Here is a 19,786-nt window from a genome sequence, read left to right as displayed (position 1 = left end):
AAGGGCAGCGGTTCAACTAACAGGATTTGTATTCTGTCTGACCTCCCAGCCAGCTAGAGCACCAGCATGGCCACCCACAAACACACACACACACCCACACAGACACAGACACACACACGAATTACATATAAGCAATAGGACTCACCTGAAAGTCCGCTGGCCTCAGCTGAGAGAAAACTGCTCCAGGACAGCAGGAAGACGACAGATGTTTCTATCAGCGGGCTCTCGTGCAGCCGAGTGAATTTGGTGAGGTGGGAAGAGAGTTAAAGATACACAAGAAGATAATCATACAGTCTTTTTTTAAACACTTTGCATCAGTCTAACGTGTGCTTGCCTGCAGACAGAGATGCACTGCAGTACGGCGAACCGAAAGCAACTGCAGAGTAGGCAGAGTAACCCACTGGGTCTTAATGACATCCTCTCTGTAAGTTCTCCAGTCAATGTCTCACTCCCTCCTATCTATATAATAAAAACAACACAGGACTAGGTGCCCTTCATTTGGGATAGTGAAGATGATCAGCTATAGATATTGTAAATATGATGTCTTCTGCTCTGTATTCCCAACCCACCTAAACACTCTGCTCGCAAGAATGAAGACGCATTTCTAAATCCGATCCTTTCCCTCTGTAATCAGCGAGGACAGGTATGGTAAGTAATTAAAAGATAACTGAGCAACTGCGTGTCAAACTGAATCTCTTCACAAAACTGCTGTTTGAGGAAGACAGCACCCAAGATCTGGATGTTGCTATAGCTGGCATCAGTTAAATCTAATAAATGCTCACTTTGTGTTTTGCCCGCACCCGGAGATTAGTCACTGTAAATAAGAGCTGAGCTCTGCCCCAAACCTCTCATGACACATCCTCATTTTTCATCCTAAAGTCTAATTACTGCAAGATCAGAGAGAAATGCTGGACAACAGCGCGAGTCGAAACTTCATCAGAGCCCATTGGCTTGATTGACGAGCTCTCTGCGACCATTAATGTCGCAGGAGCATTTGAGACTCAGCCGCATTGCTTTTGTTGATAAAGGTGGTACAGTGGGGATTTGTTAGAGAGGCAATTACCAAGTTGAGGAAGTGGATAGATTGCAGCGGATGGTGAGGTGATAATTGACTTTGGGGTGCAGCGGCAGAGATGGGAGGGGATGAAAGGATATGAGGGCTGTTATGACTGTGAATATGAAACCCAAGAGGAGGGAGCCGGCAAGCACTCCCAGAAAATAACCAACAGAGTGGAGAAAGGCAGGGGGGTTGAAGGCGTGTCCCGCCCCGGTCTGAACGTAGGTGTTGATGGCACTAGAGGAAAAAAAAATATAACACCACACACTGAAGTGAAAGAGGGACAAATTTCAATGTTAAAAAAAAGAAAAAAGAAGAAGCAGCAGGAGCCAATAGGACAATTACAACAGCAGTGAATATGAGTGTTACTGACACTGAAACATTAAAGACACAACATTGTTTATGGCTCTGAGAGAAATGCTGTCATCAGAAATACGGCCCACTAGCTCCTTGGTGTAAACCAGTCTGAAGCGGTGAGCATAAATTCACATGCTTATTATGCTGAGCAAAGCCTTTAAATGCAATTTATTGGAGTCATTCCTAAGAATACATGGCCTTCTTCAGAAGTTAAATCCTTTCCTGAAAAACAATCCATCCTGAGTTATTCGCCTCTGAGACGTCTCCGGGTAGTTAAGAGGGAAACAGGGGAAATGATACTGATGTTCACAAAGACAGCAGCATTGTGCTTTTCACAGTGCTATAAATATTTACTTTGTGGGGGGAAGGGGGACTTCCACATGGCAGTCAATGAGTGCAAAAAGAGGCCTCGCAATGAGGAGAGGGAGAGAGAAATTGGGAAGGAGAGAGAGAGAAAGAGGGCCCGAGGTGAAGCAAGCAGAGGCAGGCAGCCATGCGAGTAGCTGATGGAGCTGGCTGCCTTTGTGGAATGACAGTATTTCTCAACCCCACCACAGACCCTCCCATGTACTCGCTTTGGGACTTTGGCTGCTTTAAATTAAAGTCAGACCCTCAAGTCAGTAAAAATGTGACGGAGGGCGTCTGGTGCCGCTTCCACCGTGTGAACCGGCACAGCTTCCTGTAGCCGGTTTAACGCAGAAGGTCGTTATAATCCAGCTAACGTGCAGGAGATCCCCACAGTGTCATAAAACATGTCCACCAAACCGTTGACAAATGAACCCATAATGCATCTCCGCTTTTCATGCTGTCAGGTTGAAATGAGCTAGCAACGCGCCGCAACATGCCTTAATCTCCACAGCAAAAGGGGAAGAATCAATCACGCTGTTGCTAATGAGCTCAGCGAGCTGAAAAAAAAGAAGGGAAAATCTATTATCCCCTCCACAAAAATAAAGACTCCAGTTGTGTTAGCACATTAAATTTGGCCACTAGTCACTTTGTTCTGTGTGACACTCTGGATGGAAACTGTATCTTCACGTCCACGTTGTCTTGCTGGTGCTGGTGCTGATCCCCCCCCCCCCCCAGTCTGAATTCTCAAGATGTCAACGCAGGGACCTGGTTGAATGGTGGCTGGGTTTCGGGGCTGCTGGAGCAGGAAGGTTAGAGCCTGTGAGAGGGCACATCAGCGTAAGGTTGAGCTGCTCCGAGAGCTTGTTAAAATTCCAGTGCCAGGACCCCGCGTGGCTCGCTAATAAGGGCCGGCTTTGTGTGCGGGGCCAGGGCGACCGGCAGGGCCAGTGAGCCAGTCAAGTGACGGGCGATGGCACGAAGGCCGGTCACGCCACTCCAGGAACAAACACAGCACTATCTGACTGTTTGTCTGGGAAGACGCTCCTGCTCCTTCCCCTCCTTCCCCTCCCTCCCTCCCTCCCTCCCTCCGTGCTTCAATGTACACAGAGATAGCAGCCACGGTGTGAACACACAGCCATCTCCACGCACCCGCCCTTCCCCTTCTCTCTCCATCTGCCTGCCTGTCTGGGCCCATTTGTGCAATTGGAGAAGGAGATGTCAGAGTGTGCAGGTACTGTACATGTGATGTGTCAGTCAGTGTGAATCGAAAGCACAAATATGGACACAAACCTGATCCCTGTCAACTCCATCCACCTTCCTTCATTCATTCATTCATTCATGCATCCGTCTGCCTCCCTGCACACGGATGCAAACCTATGTGAGTCTTCTACTCTCTCCATCTCCATCTCTCTCTCTGCTCCCCATCTTGCCATCTGTTGGCAATGTCTACTTCACTGGCTTTGTTCGCTAGCATTGTGTAAATAGAGCAGACAGTGACTGCAGTGTGTGTGTGTGTGAGCAGGACAAACGCTAGAGAAAGTGGAAAAAGTGAAGAGAAAAGAAAGAGGCGAGTGAAATACACGGACAGGGCACGCATCATTGAGCCTTCAATGATTTTATGCCGCATTTTGTCCAAATTTGAGAGTAGCTGTGTTTGCTGGGAGTGTGTGTCTCTCCACTCTGGCAACTGAGTACCTTAATGAGATGCTGACAGCGCCAGGGGCAACTCTCTTACGCAGTCCACTGCATAGCATCTGAGGCACTCATGCTGTTTTGCCATTCACACCCTTTCCTTAAAGCTGGCAGCTTCCATCCAGCCTTCCCTCCCCCACACATCCACCTCCATAATGTCAACTGGAAAAAGAGTGAGCTCCCACACAAATTGCACCTAGAAGTGTATTACATTCTGAGGGGAGGGGGGGGTGGCAGAGGCGAAATCCTGAAGGGGAAATACTCACTGTGTCAGGACGATGGCCACGGCGTCGTTCAGGACGCTCTCGCCAAACAGCAGGGTGTGGAGATCCGGGTCCACATGCAGATTTGACAGCAGGCCGAGCACTGAAACTACAAAAAAAAACACACAAGTTAGCCTACTACTGTTTGAGGTTTCAGACAGAACAACAACCTCTGTGCTAATCACACTCAAAGCTGGTGTGGGGGGAAAAAAAAAAGAACCTCTGCTGCTACTAACAGGAGAAAGCAGGGGATTTAATGTTACACTGTAACAATGAGAGCTGACAGAAAATGTCAGCACACTGACAGGGGTGGAACGGGGTTTGTGACATGTGGAACCGCCAGAGTTACTAAACCAAGCAAAGACTTGTTTGGGCCCCAGCTAAAGACAATACATGTTGCTTGGGAAAAGACAATATTTATCTTTAAACAGGAAACAGAACAGATTGCTTTGCTGCACCGTGTTCGGTATTGATTGCATGACTGAACTGTACAGTCATCGTATACACTCACAGAGGGATATGCTTATTTAATATACTGACAAAGACTTGTAATATTTGACATTAAATAGTGGTCTAAGTGTGGGAGTGTGTATTTTACACAGTACATTTCCCGTGTCTGAAAATCACGCTCACACCTACTGTTCTAATTACATGTCAATCTGTGATTTGCTGGCAGCGGCAACAAGGCCAGATACTGAAAACCATCTGAGCAAAGAAGTAAATGAATGGATTGTTTGATGTGATTTGTACACATCTGGATGCTGATAGTTTCCGGCTGTTGCAATTTTCCTTATTGTTAGTGCCGCAGGTGTTCCTGCTTCATATCATGTTCATGTTCACCAAGCATGAATGTATGTGGGAGTGTTTATTAGCTCGGGGCTTTCCTACTACGGAGAGACACAGCAACCAGGATTTGGGGAATGTCGAGAGAACAACGGTGGAAAAACAGGAGGAGATTAGAGCTAAGATACTGCAGCTGATTAAAACAGAGCCAATTACAGTCTATTGGAGAAGAGGGGGGATACAACAGGCAGACAGCTCCATGCTTTAAATAATGTAACATTTACTCACTGCTGCTCAGCAAGGCAAACAATTCCCCCATACATATTTCAGCTTCTCACTCAGGTGCCTCTTGCATAATGACTTGGAGTGGACACAGAAGTTTACACAGACATGGGAGTTGTGACTGTGTGTGTATTTGGACATGTGGAGTGCTGTGCACAGTGAAACTACATACTGTTCACTGTTTGGAGGATGTATAAGAGAGCAAAGGCACAGTCAAAAACGTTGAATTATTACCCGAAAAAACTGATCATTTCCTGCTTCCTGCTACAATTTTAAGACACAAAAATTAGTCTGAAGCACTGTAAACATAGTTAATAATACACATCGTCATCAACTGTCCACCTTAGGGCGAAGGTGGGGTCTAGTAGAGACAAGATGTTTCCTCGTCTATCTCTCACTGTTCTGTCAAAACAAAGACACAAATACTGAAAAGTCCTGGTATTCAGGTCTATATGACCCAAAGGCCCCTAGGGAGCGCCACAAAAAATGGTTTTCTTCAATTTATTGTGAAAACTTTAGGAGCACAACCAGAAAATGTAGGGGCAGTGGGGCACACACCATAAAGCGACTTACAAGGCAAATATTCACATTTCCTTTTCATTCATGATCCTCACACACATTGGCCTGCCACCTGTAACGACAGCTACACTTCCATGTTTCACCAGTATCCAAACCTATGCTCTTACTCCTTGACCCACCAACTGACCAACCCAACCCCCGATGGCCCCCTTCACCCTGGCCACGCGTACCCAACATGAGCACTAGCTGGCACTGTAGGATAAATGGCAAGGCAAGGCAATTTTATTTGTATAGCCCATTTTTACAAATAGTTTGTCTCAAAGGGCTTTACATGGCATCATAACAACATCCTTTGCCCTTTGACCCTCACATCGACTGAGGAAAAACTCCATTGAGACTAAATAGAGACAACAATATTGGGCTTTACAGCACAATCAACCGACCCATGCAATTGAGGTCTGTGACGTCATTATAATCCAAAAATAAGTGTAATAAGTAATAAGTGTTTTAATAAAGTTGAAGTGAAGTTGACTCACACGGTGAAACACAGAATTTGGTGATAACTTAACATTACATGCTTTATATCAGCCACACAAAATTGGGTCAATGTGACCCACCAAGGCCAACAAGGAGAGCACAAGGGTTAAAGATCAAGAGTCAAAGTGGAGTCTTCAATCTAAAGGGACTCCCTTGTCCTGCTGGAAAGCTGTTTCACAAAGAATAACACTTAATGAAAAAAAAAATCTAAAGTGAGCATAACACTGGTATTTTCTGCATGAATGCCAAACTACAATAGGGTGTAGACATATAGTTACAAATGCAAAAAAAAACAAAGGTACAGCCTGAATTCAAGCTGGGAAATGTTGTATCACAGGATCAACTTGGCTTGGGAAAGTTCCCTAAAGTTTTCAAAGCTTTCAGAGATTGTCCAAATTTGACTTGTCGTGATTGTTTCAGTCCCCGGCGTTTACTGTAAACTCTGTACAGGAAATGACTCTGCTCTTATTGATGTAAGTGTGAATCATCTATCTACAGAGATTATGATGAGATTCAGATCTGCGGTGGCAAATACAAACAGGTTTATTACTCACTTATTTATACAGCTGAATCTCTCAACGCTCTGTGACTGCTGAGAAGAATACAAGCAAAACTCCACGGGGACCTCACCAATGACAAACTTCAAGTGGAAGATGCCAAGAATATGAATGAGCGTGTGTGTGCACATGTGCGATGTTTGGCACTGCAGGACACCGCCAGTGTTGACACTGAGTGACAGTAAGAATATTGACGGTGACGAGACGGTGAAGCGCCTGTCAGCTCTGCACTTTGTGGCACCTCAAGTATCCCCTTCCGGTTGTAGCATTGTTAGTGCAATGTTTGTTGATACTGTAGATCAGGTTAGATGACATGAGGTAAATAAATGGAGGCAAACATTGGTAGACAGATTAATATAGATAGATGTGCTTGGATAGACAAAAAAAATATACAGGTAAACATCCATAACTGCCACAAGAGAGACCAGGCTGGGTTTCCTAACAAGCACAACCAAATTATCATATAACAAAAACAACACAGTTACACACACAAACACACACACACACACCAATGTTATAGGCATGGGCAGGAAAACAGAAACTCAGACTGATGCCATTCTGACGGCAAACCAATATCATATTCAAAACAACAAGAGCTCCCAGTAGAATAATACTCCACCAGTCGAGACCAAGATGCAAACAGAATCCTATAAATTAGTTTCAGGAAAATTTGTGATATGAATAATGAGTCAGGTCTGATTGCACTATTTGGCCCTTCAGTGAATACCAGGGCAGTGAGGGCATCACAGTCAGGATACGACCAGACTGGTAATAAGAGCAGTGGTGAGAGAGCAGCCTCGGGACTTGTTTTGACAGATCTGGCTCTTTGGTCTTTGACAGGTTTAAAGCTCTTCCTGGTTGGGGGGGAAAATCCTTTATCTGGAGAGGTTGAGGTAGGCCCCCGGAGTCAGGATCGTTCCATCTCCCTGCTCCCATAATGCCTGGCTGATGACAGTATGTCGTGCACCACTCACACTGCATAACAGGAAGAAGAAGGGGGGAAAAAAACGTCCACCGCGCACACACACACACATACACTAGGGTGCGGGTTGGCTGTGTTGTCATGGCAACCCCATCCTACAGCTGTCAAGTGTTCATCAGTTTCCACAGCAACACCATAAGGTTGAGAGACAATTATTTCAGACATAATACAGTTGAAAGGGTCGAATGGAAGCCTTATTAGGTCAAATTACCCAACTGCAGAGGTTTAGCAGAGGCAAAGCTCATGGCCATCTGAGCCAGAGAGCATGGGATTTGCTCACTGATTTGACCAAATTAGGCAGATATAATCCTGAAAGTGATGCATTAGGAAAGAGATAACAGCCAACAGGGAATTACTGTAATCTCCCCAGCTCTGCGTAAAAAGAGCTCAATTTTTTAGGTATTGACGTGTGCACAAACAGCTGTAACAGGACCGCAGCAGGGAGAGCCTGCAGCAGTGAAGTAAACCAATGCTTTATGACTAGTAGATTTCCAGGTTGTTTTTATTTACTCTCAGTAGCTTGCTGACATGTCAGGACAAGTTCTTATCAAAAATTTCCGTTGATTCTAATTAGCCTACCTTCTAAAAGCAACTACAGAAAAAGAAAACAAAACTTGATCCACATTTCTTAATTAAAGGTTTATAGAAGTCGAGGATATGAAAGAACTTTCTACTCTGCATGCTGTTATTTCTTTATTTGATGATGCCAGTATTGCACTGACATCTACGACCCATCACACTGAAGAATTAATTATGTAAAATATCCTCAGAAGTTGATCAAATACTGACATCTGAGGTATAAACACACAGACCTGTACATTTCTGGAAACTGAGCTACTTTCTGAGTTGAACCTATTAAATAAACAGAGTGAAGCCATGGTTTTATATTTTCAATGTTCACTTTAAGTCTCTGTAGTTAATGCTGGTATCTGGACTACGGACATAAATATGTCTCTGGCATCATTCCCCTGCTCTGACATACTACAAGAAATATGTAGGCTATTCGCAGTCAGGATAGTCGCAGAAAAAAAAAAGAATACAAAAGCAAAAGGTGAAAGGAAAAACTGCAGAGAAACAAACAAACAAAAGTCCTTCAGAAGTTAAGTGAGGGTTTCACCGACCTTTGTTACCATCCCTGAGGCTGGAGGATGCAGCACAGCAGGCGCTCCACTTTGTGACCTGAACTTTATACCTTGTTCTGAAAAGAACAGGTATCATGGCTACAGAGTTTTAGGGCCAAACATGAAAGTCACAATTTGAAAATCGATTTGAAAAGTGCCTTCAGGTAACTTCTGTTGTGAATTGGCACTATACAAATAAAAACCAACTTGACCAAAGCACTTTTTTTACATGAATATGAAAAGAGGATTTTTAAGGCTGTCAGACTGTTACTCGTACATTGGCTGTCTCTACTATAAACAGATTATTAATTATTAATACTTTATTATTTACTTTATAATTTAAAAAAACATTCTGACCAGTGTAAAATATTACAATTAATTTAGGTCTAAATATAAAGATGTTTAACTATCAGCGGATCTTCAAGCACAGTTTTCTGCACTATTCACACCTGCTTAATCCGATTAATCGTCAGCAGAGGCTTCTGCCCATATTGGGGCAACATACTGGCACTGACATTTATTTCTACATACCAGCAGACCCGCATCATGTCTCTGGGATATGAGGGGAAACCAGACTTAAACAAAAACAGACAAAGGGTGAACTTACAAAATCCACAGAGAAATGTCAAGAGACAAAACCCAAAGACCTTCTCTCTGTGAAGTAACTGTGCTAATCAGCCCAGGACTGTAGCCAGGATTCCCAAAATCCTAAATTAATGAACCAAAATCCAAGCTCAAAGCCACCTGTCAAAGAAGTCTTTGTGAATACACTAATATGTTCATCCATTTGACTGTATTGTATCTCATTTATATATGTTTATTCAAATATTCTGCAAATACTGATTTAAAAGAAACCCTCCAAACTTTCAGGGATACCATTTTAGGGGGAAAAAATTAAGGTTAACTTTTAAAGATTTGCTTAAACAGTCACATGTAAAAAGTAAGGCTCTAAGGAATATCAGATTTATCCACACTGTAATTTATTTGTAATTGCAGATCCTGAACTTCTCCTCAGGCCATTAAAATCTTTGTTCACATGAAAAATACAAAGATTAAATTAGCATCTTCAGTGGTATAGCTGCAGCCCTGCATTAGCAACCAAATTAATAAAAAAAAATACACATTACTACAGCAGCAAGAGGAATATCCCTATGCCGTTGTCACTATCTGCTGCTCTCAGAGGAACCTTGCACAAGTCATTAAAAGCTGCAACGAGACCTTGGGCGATCAAATGTCTGTTACATTACAGAGACCAGTACAAGCAAAATGGCAAATAAATTGGTCTTCCATTTCACTCAAAGCCTGGCTAGCAGCCTGTTATGACTTTGACTGGGTTCTCAAGATCTCTGTCATTTCAGTAGGCAAGGCAAGGCAAGGCAATTTTATTTGTATAGCCCGTTTTTACAAACAGTTTGTCCCAAAGGGCTTTACATGGCATCGTAACAACATCCTCTGTCCTTAGACCCTCACATCGACTGAGGAAAAACTCCATGGAAAACCCTTTTAACAGGGAAAAGTCGGAGAAACCTCAGGGTGAGCAACAGAGGAGGGATCCCTCACCCAGGACGGACAGACGTGCAATAGATGTTGTTACAGACAAGAAAACAGTACATGACATAGTTGCACTTAACACAGTGAGTCAGCAACACAACCACAGAGCCGTCACACACGGCTCATGACAAGGATAAGGAACCTTATTCCTCAGCACTTAAGTGTCCTAGGAATCACTTTTGCTTTAGTGTGTGTGTGCTGTTTGGGTGCTTTGACCCCCACAAATGTAAATGTACAAGGAAGAGAAACAGAGAGTGAAATTTTAATGGCTCCCTTTCAGAAAATCAAGAGCTGCTGCTATATTTGGACCGCACAAGTTGGAGACAGCCTAGGGGTCATGGGGTTTGGGCCATCGATGCATTGCAGTGTGATTCTAATCAAAGTGACGAGGGCGCTCGGGTCACCAGGGATGAGCGCAGCATGGCATGGGAAAATAACGTCAGTCAGAGTGACGGCGGCACCATAATCTACAGCTCCTCTTTGACACTCGCCCAGATCAACCACTCATTGGTATAAATAATTCATTACCAAATGAGGACATTAACATTGCCACTGTCGCCGTGTCGCAGGATGCCTTACGACTTCCCACTTGACTGCTCTTGAAGAACACAGATTATATTGCGCCTCCACTTAGGAAAAAGGTGCAGCGAATTCAAAGCAGTTACGAGGCCATCGTGACTTTGTCCCCGTATATAGGCTTGGCTATCAATCTCTTTTATCCATCACTGCTGTCCAAACACAAAGGAAAGGACAGGGGATATAGAATACAAAGGAAGACTAGGATGTTTACTTGTGTGTAACAGCAACAGGAGATAGAGAGGGGTGTGAAGAAGCTGGTGCGACCTTTCTCAACATGTTATCTGATATGTAAACTGACCGTGTAATCTGATAATACACAGAAACTGCAAAGTGCAAAACGAAAAACCTAAAACAGCAGAAAGAAGAAATATGCAGTCACTTCAAGAGTGTTTGGCTTTGTGATTTTTTTGGACAGGGAATGTTTTTGGCTTTTTTATCTGGTGTTATAAAGCAAAAAACAAAGTGTGAGTTTTGTAAAAGAGTAGAAATCCGTTGTAGGAACCATAACTTTATATGTGTATAAACTGATCAGTGCCGCAACTAGATAGGATGAGAGTTACTGTAAGAGTTCTGTCACAAAGCCAAATACCTGGGTCAGTGGCTGACATAATGGCACCAAACAGCAGGCAGTCAGCGAGGGAAAAGTCTCCATCTGCCGCTCGGCCCAACAGCACCATCAGCCTGGTGAAGCCGTAGATGCAGGCCCTGGGATTGAGGACAAACAGACAGAGGGACACACAGTGAGGTCATCAGGGGAGTGCCAGCCAGAGTTAGCCCTATCAGTCATCCCTCTAACCACAGCAGGGCTTCCCCCAGCGTAGTCTGGGTAATGGGGCCAGGAACTAGCAGCAGGTGAGTTGACCCGTTTCCAGACAGCGGCCCGCTTAGCACAGGTGTATTACACAAAAACCGCTGACTGGGATTAAATTCCACAAGTTCAACATGTGTGTGTGCACTCTTCCTAGACAGCGTTCTTTTTTGACAGTATTATAGGTACTTTGGCATATTAATATGGCTGTGTGTTTGTGCGTGCACAGAATCACCCAAACAACTATGAAGAGAGACTGTGAAGGGCATTGTGACAGAAATAAAATAGAGGCAGCATGTTTTATCAGCTCTGGGGCCTGGCAGAAAAGCAAATCTAGGAATATATCTGTCCCAGAATGCACTGCTCCCTCCCTGTTATGAAAACATTGCACCCGATGAGCAAAAACTTTACAATGTCTATTCAGCTTTTAACACTGCAGTCCAGCTCCTGACTGGTAACTGATGTGTGTTAAGTGTTAATCCTGTTACTGTGAAGCATCCCATAATAAGCAGTATTGCAGTTTGTCCTCCAGGGAACCTCTCTGTCCGTTGGCAGGAGTCTGTTACTATGGTGACAGCACACGACCTATCCCCAGGGCACGGATTTAGAGTATTGCCCTCAGGTCGAGCTGCTAAGCTGTGTTATTCATGTATCTTAAAGGGAGATTTGAAGTTATGGTAATGACATGCAGGGTGTGTGTGTGTGTGTTTGTGTGTGTTTGTGTGAGGGAGACAGAGACAAACAGACACAGACAGAGAGTGAATGTACTTCATCAGCGGAGTCAGGGAGGATTCCTTACCCCCATGACATCCCCTTTCCCCTGTAGGATATAGCAGATTCACTAACAAGCAACAGGACTGGTCAGGTCTGGTGCCTAGCATCAAAGAATGCACACGTGACCCAACATGTCAAACCCTGCCCTGCCTCCCAGGAGCATTGGGGAAGCAATCCTGGGGCAGGACGAAGAAAAAAAAAAAAAAAAGGAAGGGAGACGAGGAAAGGAAACATCCTTACTGTAACTCTGGGTTTTAACAGGTTGGACAGGGATATTCATTCCAGTTATATTTTCTAAAGGTTATGAATTTTGGCCATCGATAAAATCCCAGACAACATGACAAATATAATCTAGCAGATATAGAAAAAAGTCTCAGAATATCAAATACATATTGATATTATATTTCATATTAAGTGAAAATTTGCGTATTACTCTGGGGGCAAAAGAAGCTCTGTGAAATGTTTTCATAAAATCATAAAGGACTGTTCTATTAGCTCTGATCACACAGGTCCTTTGATAACAGGCAAAACAACAAAGCTGGAGTTATGAGGTTTTCACACTATGTGCCTCTATGTGCAGCAAATTAGTGCATCAGTAAGAAGTGGCTTCCACAGACCTGAATTTCCTCCATAGTCAGATAGCACCATCTAGCTGCAGGAACCCAGACTAGCACTTACACACATGAGGACTGTGGTTGTGTCCTAATTGTCATGCAAAATTAAACCAAAATTAAGTCTTTTTCTCATTTACTGCAATTTTTTTCAGAGTTTTTGCTTTTATTATAGCCACAGTGACTGGTTAGGACCAAGTCTTAATATTACGCAGGTGAGCCACATGGGCACCCCCAAAAGATCAAAGTAAATCTGCTTTTTTGTTATTAATAACACTAGTGTTGTCTCAAGTTCATTTCACTCAGTTCCAGGGTCTTTTTGTTGTGCATACTGTTGCACTGGAACCGCGTCCTAGGACATTTAAAACAGAGTAGTAATTAATGTTATTAGCCACACCTGTGCTTTTCCTGCTACCACAAAAAGACCATTGTTCTGCTGCTCTGCACCAATCAACAGGAGAGGCTACACACAGCTGCAAATAATTGGAGTTAATTGCAGACATGATGAAACAGCTCAACAAAGATCCTTGTAAACAAAACATAAGTGTTGCATCTTTCTAGTGGCCAAGATCTCAGATTTTACATCCTTTCTTGCGGGATCAAAATCGTAAAGGGTACCATTTGATTTAGAAGTTTGTATGTGATGTACACTATGTGCAGAAACATCATGCCCTGAGAACAAAATTCATAGAATTGATTTGAATTGATGAAAAAAAAAAACTAAATTTTTTAACCTAACTTGAACCTAACCTTGAACCTAAGCCTGATTTTATTGCTTTTTAAGTGCTAAATGTCATGTTTTATTACCAAAAATGCTTTTACCATTGTCAGTAAATTGTCTCAGATATGACCTTTAAAGCTATGTAAAAAGTCTCTTTTTTTCAGTACATCTTCTAATTTCCAGTCATCCAGTATCTCAGCTATTCTCTACTTCTACAGCTTGACCTTTGTGTGATTTACTGTGCTTTTGTTGTGCTAATTTGTGTGAATAAACAAAGACTTACCCTATGATCATACAGCTGATTACAGTACCCAAAAAGGCCAAGGTCAGAACAGATCCCATATTCTTGATGAATCGTCTCTAGAATAATAATGGAAAGGAACATCAGTTAAAGTAAGTAAGTGATCATTTACTTAAAGCAGAAGTAAGTGGTCCGGTCGTTTTCGCTAATGCTGCGTTCCAGGTAGGCTTTTGAAATCGTAAATTACAGCTTCAAGTCACATGAAAGTCACTATAACAGCCACTCGTAACTTCCTTGAACTCGTACCAGATCGAACTGTGCCATTCTCTCCTCATTGGATAAAAACTGTAGGATACGATAAATGTTTTCTCTTCGGCTCAGAGCAGAGCAGAGGGACTGACAGACCCGTGTTTCAGTCCAAACACTCTATGTAAGTGATTGCTGTCGGAAGATATAACTATTTAAGACTTATATTAACACAAATATATCACTTACTTCTGCTTTAATTTATCTTAATACTGTATATATCACTATGGATATTCACTTAAATTAATTGTAATAATATAAATGTGTCTTCAAATTGATGCCCAACTAAGAACAGTTATTTGATAATGTATTTTTCCCCATTTTAGGAGACATGTCAGAACAGCAGTCTTACCTGATTAAGGGTGTACGCTCCATGGAAGATGATAGGTGGCAGGAACAGATTGAAAAGGACCTTAAGATCAAAGATCTCCTGTAAAAGACAGAGCTGTTGTGTTGGTGACTGACAGGGCTCCGTGGGGAGCAAGAGGACTCCTTTTACTGAATGTGACTGACTGACAGTCAGATATTACACACACACATCATTCACTTCAGCAGCTGTGGTATGGCAGACAGGCGCTAGTTCCTTTTCTCTTTGAATCCCAATGTCACAATAGACTCCAGGCACTACGACAACCTTATCTGTCCCCTCTTTATGGAAAAAAAAAAACTACCATAGGAAAATGAGAAAATGTGACAATTCAGACATGTACCAGAGTTCAGATTTGTGTTCTACCAAAAATTAAGATTCTACAGTATGTACCCACACAAAATCAAGTACATAACAAATAACACACTATAGCATTGTCACTTGATGGTGCATTACTTTATTTTGGAGCCCCCAGTTTCCAAAATATGATTACTGTGTACTGCATTAGCATTCAGTCCAAGTGCCCTGACTCAGACTTACACAGCTGATTAAAGCAAAGCATAATACAGAGTGAGAAGTCTAACTGGCTGTGTCAGTCTGCACCATAGAGACTCCCAACATTCATTAGAATGGGAATAAGCAAGTACCATTAGTATAGCTGCATGTGTTCAGATAACAGACGGAATAAAATCAAACAAAATCCAAGCTGCTAATCACTACAAGCTAGATTACTCTGAACACAGACCACTAACCAAAGCACGGTGTATTTTTGTACATACTGTGCACGATCTCCGTCTGTTTCTCATCCTTGCCACTATGATGCAACACAACGTACCAAGAAAGGTAGCCTTTCATGTCCTTCATCCTTGAATCCTTTTTATGTCTTTTGTGGATACATTCTGAGGATCGAACCGCAGTGATATTCAATTCAGATCAAAATAATGCTACTTTTACCTGAGCCGAGCAAAGAATACAGCGAATGCCAAAGAATTTAATTCCGATTCAATTAAATTTCAGCCTTAAAGGCGAGATATGATGATGATGATGCTTGCTGAAAAATAGGGCTGTGGTCATAGACCTTTGAGAATGGCCTAGATTTAGCTTTTTTTTTAAAGCAGCCTGAATAGCATGAATATCTAGATGAATGAACCCAAGTCTGTCTCTGTAGAATATCCTATTTCCAGGACACATTGAATTTGGAGAACATTATCCATGTGTATGTAATGTGGGAGATTGCATTTATTTTATGCTCCTATATTTCTGCTGCTATAACCTACCTCAATGTGTATATATATACACACACACATCTATATACGTGTATATACGTCTGTTTTATACTGCACAGCCTGTACATGACAAATGGAAAAGAGCATAAGAGAGACACTGACATGCAGACACTGTAATCAATAAATTATGCATATGCTCGTGGTTTTATTCTAAGTGCCACCTGCACCAAAGAGCCTAGGATGGAGGTGTGTTGTATACACTAATTGCCTCCTCAGCTGAGCAACACTAAATTTAATCAGACCACAAACTTTAATGCCTCTACTCCCCAGTGGCACATAATGGACTCGGTAATGCAACAAAATCCTTATCTCTCCCAGCTAGGTCCCCATATATATCAGGCTTAATGGCATGAAGGCTACACAGAATGGTTTGACCGATGTAATGGCCTATGTGGTAGCCTCTGCTGGTGTGCTAATGAGACCCCAGCATTCCACGGGGCCAAAGAGTCTAAGCCATTAGTGAAGAGTTACACTTGGCCTGGATGATTTGCAAGGTTCATGGTTCACTTACTCCTATTCTCTTGGGTTGAAATATCTCTCCGAGATTAATAAATACATTTTCAAAGACACTCATTCCACATCCTGTCATGCTTGTTGGCTCTCGTATCAGCTGAATCCCCAGCTCAATGGTTAGTTTTTTTAATATGACACACCACTGTGATACCACCATGAAAATATGAAAGCAAGCCAGCAAACAGTAATAATAGTAATGACAAGAAGAGGCCCATCTAAAGGCTTAAGCTCTTCTACTAAGCAGCAATATTAGAGGCAGTGACTAATTCCTTTTTAACAAATAATTGCTACAAGTAGTTTGCAGCACTCTGGTTTAAGCTTCCAGTTGTAGATATAGCATTATTCCTTTTGAATATCAGTGACAAAAAAAATAATACAAATATACTGTACTTTGAAGAATCCTTGCATGTAAAGTTCAAATGCAATATGGAACATTTCGAAATGCTCCCAATGAAAGGACAAAACGTTACAAAACTCCTTCATCAAAAGCTTATATACCTGATGCTTATCTTTTTAGAAATATATATGGAAAAATGTAATGTTTGGGGTGCCATTTAGCTCAGTGGGTTGAGCAGGTGCCCCATATGCAGAGGCTATAGTCCTCACTGCAGCATTTCCTGTCTCTCTTGACTATACTCAAGGCAAAAAGCCCAAAACAATATGTATAAGAGTAAAAAGTTTGATTATTTGTGTAGAAACATAATGATCTCAAGTATAAACTTACTGAATAACTATTAAAACCTCTCTGAGTCAGCAGTCCTTGTAAAAAATAATGGGTTAGTGGTTATTTAACTCTCTGCTGCATCAAGAGCAAGGCTGCTGCCTACTACACAAAATAAAAACATCATTGATATGTAGACAGCATCTTCTGGTTTGGAATATTGCTTACAATATGTAATCGCCTCCAGCATATAACAGATGGTGGGTATGCACATCTGTGTCTAAGCTCTGTGTCACAGGTTGAGATGGCCATCTCTGTCTGGGGGTAAAATGCTGCAGTGCCTGTTGAGATTAACTAACTATCTCACATCTTTCCTGCAGTGCAGAGAAAATCCGCCACCAATATCACTTACGAGAGTATCTCATTATGGAAATCCTGCATGTAAACACAGAACTAGGATAACGTCTTGAGAGGAACACAAACTACAAGAAAAACGAAATTGGGTTTTCTAATTGTATTCACATAGTTTATGTTTGCAGTTGTTGGCAGGGGTGTGTGTACAAAATGTTGGTGTGAATCCTTTTTTTTGTTCATCGATCGTACTACAAGACTCTATGTACCCAGTCTGTTTATTGGTCTCTGTGTTTAGTTGTCTTCTAATTTCCCCTAGTCAACAGAGCACACCTGAAAATGTAATCTCTCCTATCTGTTCCTTTATAAAACCTAATATCGGTTAAAGTGCTCTCTTGCCTTCTTTCTCTCCGCTCCACCACTTTCTTGTTTCCCTAATAACAACAGACCATGTGGGTGATTTAGAGGAAAAGCAATAACGGGAACCATTAAAAGAAACTGTTGTGTTGATGTAAATACCCAAGATAGACAAGGGATGAAATACAGGTGTGATCAATGGGAAAATAATGGAGAAAAGAAAAAGCAATCCAAATACATCAGAGGAAAATCAAGCATCCTTTGTGGTGCAGTTTGTTTTAAAGCAAATGTTTTATCAGGGCTGGCTGCTTCATTTTTCAATAGTAGCTTTGTTGTATAAAAATGTACAGCACAAAGACTTTCATTTTTTGTTGTTTTGTTATGTATATGAAATGAAGGTCAGATCTAAGTGCCATTAGTTACCTTATGAGGGTTTAGAATTGGTGAGTTTCTTTGGTTTAGTTCTCCAACGTGCTTGTAATAGTGCCCATGTGATGAGATGTTGACCATCAAGAAGTGAGGAGTGCTGTTCAAAGCACCACAGTTGCACACACTCCCCTCGTGCACTCCTTGGTCAGATGACAACCATCTCACTGTGAGCCCGAGCAGCATACCTGCAGAGGATTTCAAAATGGAAAAAGGAGAAAAATATATACTTTAGATACAAGAAATACAAAAATATACCTTATCTAACAAATGGCCCACAATATTTGCATAAACGTATCACTATATTGTGTTACAGTGACAAACTATTGGAAAGACGAGAAACTTTTGAGTTTTGCATGAATGAAGCACTGCTCGTTAGTGAGCCCTTGTGTTATGCTAACCTAAATCAAAAGATTGAATTATCACCAGAAAACTAAATATACACCCACATAGACACACTTGTTTGTAACCTACAACCACACCTTTAAAATAACACCCTGAACTAGTTTTTGCCTTTGAGCATAAATTATCTAAGCTAACTTGGAAGTGGCCCTTGTGTTAATTATAAATGTCCCATATGAAGATAAATGAGAAGTCTAGATAGAGATAAATTATGCACTGCAGGTAAAATGGAGGATAAGCAAAAAAAAAAAAAAAGATAATGCCCCCCTCTCACTACATCCCTACTAAAACCCCAAACAAGATGAATTATTTGTCTGTTTTTTTAAAAATATTTTCATATATCACTTAAAACTCTGAGAACTCCGGAAGTTTGGTTGAATAACTGCTTCCGTAGTCTAACGTTATATTCTAAATAGGCTTCAAGCTAAGGCTGCTTACCATAAAACATAGCACCTCCAGTTTCATGAATGAGCCAATATTTGAACTGTTTTAGCTTCCACACACTGAGAATGGTTATAAGTCCCAAGCTAACCGCAGCTAGGACCAGCACTGTCACATTGTCCTGCCTGTGGCTCATAGTGCCCGACATCTTCAAGGCTCAGGTCAAACTTTTCGGAAACAAGTTGTGATTCAATTCAGCAGCAGCAACATCCGCATCAGCAGCCCCTGCTGTGCTGCCTTCACTGCTGCTTGGAAATCTAAAGTTGCTCCCGTTGTGGTGGGATTTTTTTCTCTCTCTTTTTTTAATTAATAAATGCAGATGTTTCCAAGAACATGGTTTTGTTTTGTGATACAAAGACTTTTTTTTTCGTCCTGTACCTAAACAGTGTGAAGAGGAAGTGAAAATTACTTGTAAAGTGCACGAGCAGTAGCCTAACAAAAACATACCAAGAGGCGATAGACCTAATCACAAACTATAGTTTGTAAGGTAGGTGGGGGAAAAGAAAAAAAAACAATACACAGGTTATGACACTTCATACTGAATGACACTCACACTGCTTATGACGTAGCCTATGCCTTTGCCTCGCTTTGATTTTAAACATTTGGCATTTACGAAAGCAATTAAACGCACCGAAGATGGGACGTCGTCCCTTTATTTTCCAGCAGATGGCGGTAACTACAAATGAATACACGCAAAGCTTTTATGAGCATACTGTCAGAGGCCGGGACATTGAATTTCCATTCTCCCTGTCCCTTAGCTCTAAGTCAATCAGTCATGGCCCTCAATTAGTGGTTAATTAATTAATTAGTCGTTTAGGTTTGGTTAGAATTACTTCTCTTGATCGTTCACTGAGTTATATTGTTGTATAAAGTATGGTAAATGAAATTAACAT

General features: G+C 41.8%; 1 protein-coding gene across 2 annotated transcripts in view; it reads right to left on the bottom strand.

Annotated features, from left to right (window-relative positions):
- The window catches only part of LOC146966682 (sodium/hydrogen exchanger 9-like), a 58,429-nt gene extending 39,306 nt beyond the window's left edge, over positions 1–19,123 (bottom strand). The window contains exons 1-8 of one of the 2 annotated variants that reach the window (XM_085762961.1): positions 18,891–19,123; positions 18,048–18,238; positions 14,442–14,519; positions 13,826–13,902; positions 11,218–11,333; positions 3,721–3,826; positions 1,151–1,294; positions 146–246 (exon numbers count right to left, since the gene is read on the bottom strand). In XM_085762961.1, coding sequence (XP_085619087.1) covers positions 146–246; positions 1,151–1,294; positions 3,721–3,826; positions 11,218–11,333; positions 13,826–13,902; positions 14,442–14,519; positions 18,048–18,238; positions 18,891–19,041 — 964 coding nt within the window. In that variant the 5' untranslated portion in view covers positions 19,042–19,123. The remainder of the gene's footprint in view (positions 1–145; positions 247–1,150; positions 1,295–3,720; positions 3,827–11,217; positions 11,334–13,825; positions 13,903–14,441; positions 14,520–18,047; positions 18,239–18,890) is intronic. The other variant, XM_085762962.1, reaches the window with a different exon arrangement.
- Positions 19,124–19,786: the final 663 nt, after the last annotated feature.

This window comes from Trachurus japonicus, chromosome 20 (genome assembly GCF_045865225.1).
Source record: "Trachurus japonicus isolate A0001 chromosome 20, Traja_1.0".
NCBI lineage: Eukaryota > Metazoa > Chordata > Actinopteri > Carangiformes > Carangidae > Trachurus > Trachurus japonicus.
The sequence above is the reverse complement of the archived record's forward strand: the minus strand, read 5'-3'. Positions and strand labels throughout refer to the sequence as shown.